Source organism: Corapipo altera, unplaced genomic scaffold, assembly GCF_003945725.1.
Source record: "Corapipo altera isolate COAL_440 unplaced genomic scaffold, ASM394572v1 RXGC01000072.1, whole genome shotgun sequence".
Taxonomy (NCBI): domain Eukaryota; kingdom Metazoa; phylum Chordata; class Aves; order Passeriformes; family Pipridae; genus Corapipo; species Corapipo altera.
Window position 1 is genome coordinate 2,608,068 of NW_020884943.1, and position 12,025 is coordinate 2,620,092.

The window sequence follows — 12,025 nt, forward strand, 5'->3', positions numbered from 1 at the left end:
AGAAAACTGTTTTCCACTGCTTTACAAAGACTGTAAATACACATGTATTGCTACCACAAAAATATCCACCTCCCTGAGCTCCAGCCTACACAAAATCCTTCTAATCTACCAGAAACATATTTCCCATTCATTGTGCACCACTTCAGACAGCAGCTGTCACGAGCCAGGGGAGAAAAGGTGTGATGCAATTGTGTTGAATCCCTTTTGGAGGCAATGCCCCACCATTGCCAAAAGGCCTCCTGAAGCCTTTGGAAAAATCCTGCACTTACCTTTCCTTGCCCCACCCTTCTGCTTCTCCTGCTCATGACCCAAAATTATAATTTGTACAGACAGATACCATAACTGACTCCCACAGCTGAAATTTCTGCCACTGCTGGTCACCATCCCAGAGCTGTACAAATGTTGACAGGTATTTCTTAGTCCCACACTGAACTCCAGCACATGCGGGAAGGTGTTCAAGGAATGCCTGCAATTTTGAGGCACTCAATTCTGTGTTTACTCCTGCCTTTGATATCATAGATCATCCTGCCTATCTCATCCTCAGCACTTCATTAGTGGCAGTGGTTAATCCTTCAGAAATACAGGATAAGTGTGAACCTGTCCAAAAACCGTCACAAAAACTCCACTGACCTGTGGCTCATCCACAGACAAAAAAAAAGCAGCTCAATGAATGATCAGAGTTTTTCTGTTTTAAAGGTGTCCAAAATACGAGATGGATGGAAAACCAGGGCATTTGAGTTCATGCTGCCAGGAATTCTCATAGAGTACTGTATTTGCATTCCTCTCTACACACCAGAATGTCTCTCAGAAACCTTTAACAGGGATCCCTGTGAACGATGCACCCAGGCTTAAGTCAACAGTGTTACATACAGCTAAGGATGCCTATCTTCAGTTCAGCTGTCAGGCACACACATGCTGGAATGATACAGCAATATCAGTAAAAATTTTAACATCAGAAGTTTCCAACACAAATATCACAACTGTGTTAAATAGGATCACAAATGGTAATAATCACAGAGATCACAGATTTCAGCCCTGGTCAGGGAAACACAAAATAAACAAAAAATTGATTTGGAAACAGAATCAGATCCTAAATAGAAAATGACAAAAATGCAGTTAGAAGTACCAAGCACACACTTAAAGAAACAGCATTATAAAGAATGAATGGAGAGAGGAATTACTTGACAGTATCTCTGAATATCAATTTGCAGTTCACCTTCAAAAAGAAAAGACAGTCCACAAATGTTAAGATGATTCCTTATGTCAGGCAAAGCAACTGGCAAGAGGTAATTCTTCTTAGCAGCATGTTGAATTATGTATTTGTACATAAGCCTTAAATGTGTATTTTAATTTCACCTAAGTAAATTACCACTATAAATCCTACCCTTCTCAAATATCTCAGAATTTTTAATTAACCTAATACCATCATTTCAACCAGACAGTCAAAAACGATGAGTAACATATGATTCATATTCAGAAGTAAATGCACCTGCTTTTCAACAACATTTCTAATTACTGGTTCATTTTACCCTTTAAATGGTGATGAAGCCAATTTGGGTCATACTGTTTTTAGCCAGTGACGAGTCCTTTCAGCTCACAAATAATGTATAAGGAATTGCTGTGTTGTCAGTTTGAAGGACATTTTCAAATACACTGTGGCAAATTGAATATGTTGCCAAAACACATAATTTTACTTCTGATATGCATCACTTCACCATGAGTTTCCACCAGACAAGGTTTTGCCAAGAACATTTCAGCTTTGATTTGAAGTGATGCCCCACCATTTCACTGTCTTTGGTCTGTGTCATAATGGTTGAGACAGTGCTACCATATGTTAAATATAACAAAGTGTTTATTTCTAATGTTACAGACAACAGCAAAACAGACATGGGTTTTGAATACTTAGGTCCCCTTTAAAAACACTGCAGCAGACTGCAGTGAGACTATGAGGAAAGTCTTTATTGAACTGCCTCCTCTTCCTGACAGCATTATGTACTTCAGGAGTAATCAGGGAAGCAAAGGGAAGTAAACCCTGCTTCCAAAGTGGGTCATCACCTTTCTACTCTCAACATTTAGTTTGTCCAGGACGTGCACCCTCAGAAGGCTGAAGCTGCTCTCACATAGCTCTGATAGGCGCTTACCCACTGGAATATGCACGTGACATAGACTGTATCTGCTGAAGTTTTCAAACCCTCTTACACCACTAAAATGTAACAAATTCTCATACACAAAGCCGTATTCATTCTCAAACCAGTTTGCACGTCAGGTTTCTCAGTTACCATCGTTATCTTGATTTGCAGCATACTGGTAAATCCTATACATCTTCAAAGAAAAAAATAAACTGACTTCTGGCTCAAGTTGTATAGATTTTATTCACAGAAGCTATCTTCTTCTGACATCTACCTCTAAATTGCTTGATGTAATGAGAGTACCATGCCTGCCATGCTTCCTTTACTTGGTGTGCTAACTCATATTTTAGATCAAAACAATACAAAAGGCATGAAAAACACAGGAGTCAAAACTGGTTATGTCCTCCATTTATCAATTTTAAACCATCACTTCAACAGCTTAAAGACTCTGTGCTCTAGTTATGAAGGTCCCTTTACAGCTATAAGAAAAAAGAATGTTCTAAGGCTCTTGGGTGAAAGAAACACAAGCAGAGAAGCTGAAAGCTGGGCTCAAGTCCTGGGTAGGCAGAACACCTTTGGGCAACACTGGTACTGGTTTTGCAGCACTGTATTCTCACACACATAGAACGCATCTCAAGTATCCTGCATCCCTCTGAGTGTACTCATTTCTCTGACTAGCAGGTGTTTTAGAAAGGAATGAGCAAATTACTCATGGGAGAGAGTAACTAGCAGGAAGGATCAGCAGCTGGGGAGCTGTGGTAGGTGGGGCTCTGAGGTAGGAATGTCTTGTATTACTGCCCCATTATATTGCCAGTACTCACTGCTGGATGGCAGGAGGCTTTTCTATCTAAAACATGGCAAATGGCTGGAGTTTTTTCTATTTGAAACAAATAACCCAAAGGCCATAGGAAAAAAAAAAATCAAGTCCTCAAATTTCTTCTGGATGATGTGAAAATATTAATGTTCTAGTTCATTCTTAAATAATCATAAACAGTGCTGACCACTGGAAACTATGGGCTTTTATTATGCAATGATTTGACTACATTCATAAGAGGACTTAGCAGTTTTCAGAAGCTACTTAAAGCAAATTTGTTGACAACTGGGCTTAAGTGACTTTAATAAACACACAAATTACTGCACAATCTCTGGGTTACAAATGATTCCAATGATTTAACAGTTATTTCTTTTTTTTCTTTTTTTCTTCTTAAAAAATTTATCAGCTATAATCTCATCCATGCTACAGCATGCAACTTGCATTAACAACCCACTTCATATCCAACAGTAAATACAAGTGCAAACAGTTTATTAACAAAACATGCAGTGCAAAAAACTCTCATTAGTTAATGTTAGTTGACATATAACATCAATAAATACCAACCAAAATAAAATCCCAAATCTCCTCTATAAAGAATCTAGTAAGAGCCATTTAAGGTAGAGAAGGAACCAGCTCTTTATGAAATGAAGAGAAAGGTGGAACTATGAGGCTGCCAGAAGCAAATCTTGAAACAGAAAAATCTGGGAAAAGGCAGACTCTAATCATGACTAGTGAGTACCTTGGAATAGGCTGTGATTCTATAAAAAACCTCTGTGACTTAGAAACAAATCAAATCTTGAGAATTCAATAACTTGAAGTGAAAAGCAAGCATCTGAATTCTTGTCTAATTTGCACAACAGATTCAGAAAAAGCAGAAGGAAACAAGCAAGGAAAAGCAGAAGCTTGCACCACAGGAAACAGATGGAGTAAATATTTTTCATTTGATATCCCTTCTAATTAACTAAAAGTGTCACAGGAAGCAAAAGCTGATAAAACCCCTGATAAAATTAAACATGGAAAGTTTTAAACAAGACTAACTTTCAGTTTGGAAATGGTAGAAATGGAACAGTCATATCTTCAATGGAGAGAAAATATCAAGCAGAGTGAATGAATGGAAAGTAATTACTTCTTCAGTATATCATACTTCTCATTACCAAAGAAGGTGTTTTTCAGTAAAACTTTACCTTTCTCACAGTGACTTCCTGTGAATCCAGAAGGGCAGACACATTTGTTAGGGGCTACACAAGTTCCACCATATCTGCATCCTTCTTCACAGAATGCTGCAAGATAAAAGGAATATGTGGCTAATACATCATTTAAAAAAACCCATGTACTGCAGGATAACAAGAAAAAATTCTAAGCAATTAACAGAATTCAGCATATTAAAATTCAGTCCACCTGCAAACACAAAGAGGAGTAACTCAAAGGACAAGAGGGAAAATCTCAGATTACACCGTAGGCAAACCACCTCACCAATAAAAGATTACTAACCATCTGGAAGAAGAGGAGAGGGAAAAATACATCATATGATTTTAATGAGGCTGATCTTCTTTCAATTATACAAATATGCATATTACAATTACAATGCCCTGGTAACCCAGAGAAAACAGGCTGGTCGGATGGTGTCAACTGCTTTGTTCCTCACTTCTATCCAATACACTTCACTGAAATGTCTGCAAAAACTCAATATTTTGCTTTTTTAATTTTTATTTTTAAGAGGAATTTTATTTTCTTTTTTGTGGAATCAAGGAATTAAATAATGGTGAGGGTCACAACTGAAAACAGAGAAGGGCTCAACCCCAAGATAATGCCTCTAGTGAGGTGTACCCAAGTACTTTAGAAGTGTGTTTGACCAATAACTAGGATTTGAAACAACTGATGGATCTCATCTTTTCTTGTGAGCACTGTGTGATGATGTTCCTCCTGCTCACAGCTGGTTTAGCAGAAAGTCCACTGAGTGTGTAAGTATGCAGGTGAATGTTACCCTTTTTTATTTCTTTTTGTTGTGTGTGTGAAGGTAGCAGGACTGAGGTAAGAAGAGGAAAGGAAATGACATCAGGACACTTATCTATTTTGTACTGGTAACTTGAATAAGACCTTTGCTACGACTAAGAGCAGGCCCTACCCCTAACACACTCTCCCTTCCCCAGATATTTATTGAACTTCACAGGTTACTCAGTGGGTCTGACTGCATTTATGAGGGAAGTTACAATTAATATTTAAACAGCAGCTCTCTGCATCTAAGCTAATAACAGATTTGCAAAGTGTTTCCTGCAAGCTAAAATCACAGATGGAGTGTTGGCAAAGAGATGTTACAAATGCTATGAAAAGGCTTGAAGTGCTAGATAACAGAAGAAATGTTTAAGATTTATTTTCCAATGCACTAAAAAGAAGAATAAAGTGAATAAAGTACTAGGTAATAAAAAGTATCTTTTGCAATTGTTAACCACTTAGAGGAAGAAAAGCACATCATGATACCTCTTGTGTGAACTGACAGACACATTTGCCTTACTGTAAATATATAATTCATAGCATGCCATCCTGTTTCGTGGAGGATAGCACGGGGAGAAGAATGCTACAGTGGCTTAGAGAAGACAGGAGTAGAACATCCTGAGCACTCCTGTGACTGGAGCAAGGCAGCAGTGTGGAGAAAGCACAGTTCTGGCCCAGTAACACTCCCTGTTCATCAATGCACACACTCCATATGGGAATCTTCTAAAATGCTTCTAATTTGAAACCAGCCAATTTCTACTGTATAGGAAAGAGAGAAATATGGTTTAAGAGTAGTATTTTGTGATTTTTTACATATAAATATTTGTAGAAAAGCATAATTGTGCAGAAAGCTGAAAGTATGAAATAAAGCTCCAAAATATATAAAAAACCGTGACGAGACTCAAAGGATTCCTTCCAGAGCTCATCTCTAGTTTCAGCATTCTCAGAGAAGATGCAAGTTAAATCCTACATCTGCATTTTTTTCTGGTTTGAAATTGAGAGTAAGCAGAGACTTTTGTGAAGTAGTAATACACTTCTGCAAATATCAAAAGAACTAAGATTTGTGGCAGAGGGGGAAAAAACGAAATATAATGGCAACAAAAGTGAATGGTTCATCCTCAATATACATGACATTGTACTGGGAGAGAACTACATGGGACTCTTAAAGGAATTCATAAAGGGCATAAAAAAAGATGACGTTTATTGACTATAACAATGATGCGTGTCCACTGAAAGTTATTAGTGCTGAGAGGGAGAGGTAGGTAAGAGGGCTTCAGTTAGAGCATTCATGCACCTTCTTTGCCACCATAATGGGTGCTACCAACTTACTAATGTGAAATGTCTGTTTCTTACAATAAATCCTATCAGTAGGTCAGCAGAGCGAGGTGGTGTTTTCTTCTGTTCTCATTTAAAATTTCTAACACAGAAAGGCTTATGAGACAGGGCTGGTCATGTAAAAGATTTTCCCATTAGGGCTTCTGTGTTATGTCAGTGCAGCAGTCAGGTCTTGACATGTACAGGCACAGCCACGTGTGCCATTCCCATCTGGGAGAGCGAGAGGAGGATGCCTGCCATGGGCTAAAACTCTATCTTTCTATTCCTTCCTACATATCTGTATCCAAACACACCTCCTATATGCATATTCAGATGTGCTAGCACTTACTTGTTGAGTGTTTTGAAATGTCACATCATAGCAACTTACAGCAAAAAAAAGAGGAAAACAAAAAAGAAAAAACCACAACAATATTGGTACAGGGACACCCTGAGGAACTACAGGTTGTTGTGAGAAGGGACTCTGTACTGTCCAGGAGTCACCCAGGCACCAGCTTGTTACATAGATGTTGGAGGATGAAGCTGAGCAATGGCTGCAGAAGGAAAGAATTAAACTGCCCAGTTCAATTTTTGCAGATGCTGAAAAATCCTCCACAGTACAGACTAACTATGCTTGTCCTCATTGCTCAGGCTTTGGGGGATGTGATTCATTCTTATATTTTTATGCAAGAAAAGAAAACCCCAAGGAAGAGTGCCAGCATTATCCTGCTGTTCCCCAGATGGTTATTCTACAAACCCTCTCGTTCCTGCATTGTAGGCTTGTAGGAAATAGGAACATCAAATCCACAAATCTCAGAGCATAGTTACAAAATCAAAATATTTGTCTAAAGGCTACTTTCCTTAAGTGCTAGAAAAATAGTTCACAGTTTTATCTGTAGTACTGATAGCACTACTCTAAATTTTAAGAATGCTCAATACCTCTAATAATAGGGAGACAGTTTCAATTGCTAGCAATTTTACCAAACTTCACTTATTTGAAGTCTTTTCTCTCATAGTCAGGTCTCTGGTTGAAGCCTTTTAGAACATTTTATCAAAATTCATTCATTGCCAACAGTGAGATTTTTCCTTTACACCATTAGCAGAAGAAATTAATTAAGGGAAATCTTTACATCCCTCTGTATCCATGCCTTATGGACAAGAGGACCTAACAGGGAGAGCTCAGTGACAGGACAGGAAATCAACTGGAGCACCTGGGCTTTCCTGAAGCTACTTGCTTTGGTGCTTGTGCTTTGTTATATGTCTTATGGGCTCTGGGATACATATTTCCACCGTGGTTTAGACCCTTCAAAATCAAAAATCTATCGGGAGGGGCTGGGGATCCACCAGTACCACAGAACTAGCAGTTATAAACCTTGCTTGCACATTCCCTCCTGCTCAAACAAAGTTAACACAAGGAAGATAAATCATGGCTGGATCGAACATTGCTGATGTATTCCCATAAGTAGATCCTGTCTCTGAAATTATTTGCAGGCTGGAAACCTCTTTAAAAAGGAGAGTGGTTACTGAATTTACCATAAAGGTTTTATCAAGCAAATTAAGTGAGGATGCCATTAGGGTAAAGTCTACACAGGCAAATTTCCATTGTTAAGAGATTTATTCAGTATTCTGTAGGTAAAGGAAGCAGAATCTATTGATTTCATGAAGCTTCTGCCAAAGTGAACAGACCTCTGTAATGCCAACAGATTTTTTCCACCAAAATAAAAGCCTTTATCGTATAAAGACCTTTCCTAAAAAGACATAATTTCTCTGCAGAGGAGGAATTCTAGTTTTGATGCACATCCTCCTTGATGATGAATCTGTAGAGAACAGAAACAGCCAAAATTTTAGGTCTGAATATGTCATTTTTGTGATGATGTTGGAGGGACGGGGGAGTCTCACTGCAGAGCTCCACAAAGAGCAGCATGAAAATGCCACACTCCTGGACATGCACAAGCTGCATTATTCCAGTTTTGGTATCACTACCTAACTGTGCTATAGGAAAGTAGGTACTGCAGCATGGAAGCTGAGCAAATGCCTCTCACTTCCAAGTGTAATACAGTAGTTATTATAAAACATTTGTACTTGAATATAGAAAAATATTTTAGTAAAAGAAAATGAATAAATAAAACAAAACCAAGTAACTACCCTACAAATTTAAATGAATATTACTTGACTATGAAGAGATACAAAGGTCACCTTCCCAAATAAATCAGATATAAATTAAAAATTATTTCTAGATATACTAAATGCCTGTAAAGTGAAAAAAAGGGACATTCAGGAAAGGCAAGGAAAGGGTCAGGCACTGCCTGGATAAACAAAAATATGCAGCTTTGGAAGAGAGATGGGCTGGTGTAACTATACAAGCAATTTGATAATCAATTGATGGAAAGACCACAATTTCATTAGCTGATTGAATTTACTCAGACAAGTATGCACAAGGGCACAGTTGATAACAATCCAACTATGTAAGCCAAATACCAGAGTAATTGGATGATACCAGTTGCTGAGGTGGGTTTAGAGGACAGCTGAGAAAGTTAAGAGAAAACACACAAGTAAAATGAGGGAGCAAAGGGAGCAGCAGAGGTTCTGCTCTTTTCCTCTGTACTCAAGTGTGACACTATCATCTATAAAAGTACAAAAGTACAAAACTCTTTTTGGTTCAGTGAACTACATCCACTGGATACAGGGTGCGACTTATTTCACACAAAAGTCTGCCAAATGCCACTGGAGTCCTTTTACAGCTGGCTGGAGTCAGAGAAGGACAAATCTGGCAGGAATGAACTTTGGGCAAAAGAACTGTCCTGGAAAATTTTCATCCCACATGTTGGAGCAAGAAGGGAAGTGCAGGTTTGTCTTCCAGTCAGGATGAGAACACATTTGAGGCTGGAAGACAAACCCTTAGCTGGGTAGTTACCACTTTTGTGAGTGGCTTCCAACCTAATTTATGCTTCTGGTGTTATGTGTGGTATGTATGAGGGTTATTGAGTCCAGAAAGAGCCTATAAATCTCAGGTCTTCTATCAGCTGATTGTGAAGTTATTACTCCTGAATTATTTTTCTAGAAATTTCACAAATAAGAGGTACTTTGCAAACGTAATCAGTTTAATTGCTGCCTAGTGTAGTCAAAATTCCAAATCCTGGCAGCACAAAACGTGTAAGTGTATTAGAGCTAAGTCTGAACAAAGATCAATGAATTCAAAATTAAGGTTTGGAGATGGGGGTTTTTCAAAGCACCCAGGAAAGCATGAAGGAATTTTTTCAAATCTGGTAGGCACAGTGAGGATAAAGAAGGAAAAAAGGGCAAATTAGAAAAATCCACAGCAGGATTATAAAGAATAACAAATACATCAGGAAGAAACTACAGGCATACACATCCACTGTGCGTGAGTTTGAGTGTCTATGTATGTATTTGCATGCTACATAATATTTATCAAAGTGATGAACTAATATTTTAGAGTTCGTCACTAGGCTATTTCAGCAGATGTAGCAGTGAATCTTTTCAGGTACCCAGTGCTCTGTCACACAGCACTCACAAAAGTAAGATTTAGGTGAATTTGGAAGGCTGGGCATATCTCTCAGAAGGCACTGAACTCTTTCTTTGTTGTTATATGATGTTAAATTCTCTTGGCGCTTGGTGTTTTGCTTGACTGATATGTAATCAAGCTGTGGCCATTTGTAGGCAAGCAGCAGATCGTTCATCTGGGTGCTTTCAGGGTGGGTTCAAGTGCTGTTTGGCTGGAGATGCTGAAGTTTTTTGAAAAATGAAACCTAAACTCTTTAAAATTAGCACAATGAATCACAGTGATAAATACTAATAATTTCCTTTGTACTACCCCAATAATGCAACTGACTTTTGAATGTGTAAGTTATCCACCTTGATCAATACATTTTCACCTAAAATCTTTCCTGATGAACAAACAAGCTATATTTAATTAAATTTATTCAGAAAGCATCTTGAATGGGCAGGACTTGTCCATTCTGCTCTATAGCTGAAATGGCACCTATGAAACCCTTATTGATGTCAAGCTTATTTTATGGCTCTGAGGACACATATGTGACAACTTTTGAAAATGTATTTGAAATAGATCAATAGAAGCAGTAAAAGACAAAAGTAATATACTAAAATTTGTCCTGTGATATATTACACTTTTGAAAGCATCTCACACATCCCCAGATGATTCTGCGCTAAATAAATATTCCTGTTGCCATTTTACTGCTCTGCTTCCTCAAGGCTAGACTCTTCAGTATTTTTAGTGCAGCATTTTAAGCCAACTGCAGCTGTCTCTCTAGTAACCTAATAATAAGCACGACAAAATAGGGCAGAATATTTCTTCCATAAACCCACTGAACACCATCTTTCAATATTCAAGTCAACATTTAAAACTGTAAAACCAAACTGAAATTTACTTTGAGAACAACACATCACATGATACCACTGGAGCTTTTCTTTGCATCAAATCACTATGCTTATTATACTCCCTAGTTCCTTTATCATATGGGTATAGAATAATTTATATTTACAAACAGAACATAGTTTCTTTAGAAATCACTTATGATTAATAAATCTTAAGGATAAAGAAGCATGTTCCATAAGCATTTTCCCTTGCCTGATTTATTGTCACAACTTTAGAAAGACTTTGATTCAAATCTCATTGAACTCATTGAAAAAAACTGAATTCACTAACAGTGCATGCAATCTGAGGTCTGTTTGACCTCAATATATGGCATATTCAGACAATATAAAAACAGTTTTCTAGCAATGTACATTTTACAGATCTCTCATCCTAGTGTTCCAACCAATACAAACACACTCTGTAGACACGTTCAGCACAAGACTAACTGGATTACCTCTAATGGAATAGCTGTAGAGACTTTTAATTCACTCTTCTTGCTTTGCCCTGTAGCACTGACAGGTACCTTCACCAACAAAACACAAGCCTGTTTACCAGTGAGAAACAATCTGTTTCAATGTGAGAGATTTTCTCTCTATTGTAAATGAAAATCTACCCAAGCACTCTCAAATAACCATGTGTTACGAAAAACACCAGAGTGTTCAATAAGCTGTAAAAAAAGTGCCTAAAATGTTAATAAAACATTATTTTATGGTAATTCTCTATATGAGGAACACTGTCATTTGAAATTGTAGAGAAACTTTAAGAAAGCATTTTCCTTCACAGCTGGAAGCAAGTATGTTGCTTGGGTGCCATCATAGCCTCTAAAATGTTGTATTCAGCAACATTTTTTTTAAGGTTGCTTGTACCTTATTGCAAATGTAACAACTGAAACTGCAAACAAATACTTGTTTTGATAGCTGCACAAAATATGGAATAGTAAATCAAGGAATTATTGGTAGCATTTAACTATCTGAAGGTGACAATAGCAGGAGGGAGAAGACAAAAATGGGAAATACAACGACAATGGGATTTTCAGGTCTGGATCAAGGATGTGTAAAGACAAATAATTTGCAAAGACATTCAGAGACCTTGAGCTGTGTCTTTCTAAACAAGCCCACTAAAATTCAGGTGTTGTCTCTCATTGTCTTAATATTATACAAGTAACAACTACAGTGGTATCTCTGAAAACCTTTTCTAATGGACTTTTTCATCATCTTTTAAATCTCCCTCATTCTGCCAAGACACTCCACTTGAAATAAAATTCCTTTTTCAAATTGCATTGATTGCATTCTATTGACCAACACCAGGAGGATGGGAATTGTCAGTTCCAGAGATCACAGTCCTCTGCTTAACACAACAGGAAGGACTTCAGTCAGGTGAAGCTTC

The 12,025-nt window shown here is 37.7% G+C and overlaps 1 protein-coding gene across 4 annotated transcripts in view; it reads right to left on the bottom strand.

Annotated features, from left to right (window-relative positions):
* Nucleotides 1–12,025, bottom strand: part of NELL1 (neural EGFL like 1) — a 279,771-nt gene that overhangs the window by 60,830 nt on the left and 206,916 nt on the right. For all 4 annotated transcript variants that reach the window (XM_027662212.1, XM_027662213.1, XM_027662211.1 and 1 more), the window contains one exon: nt 4,128–4,223. In XM_027662212.1, coding sequence (XP_027518013.1) covers nt 4,128–4,223 — 96 coding nt within the window. The remainder of the gene's footprint in view (nt 1–4,127; nt 4,224–12,025) is intronic.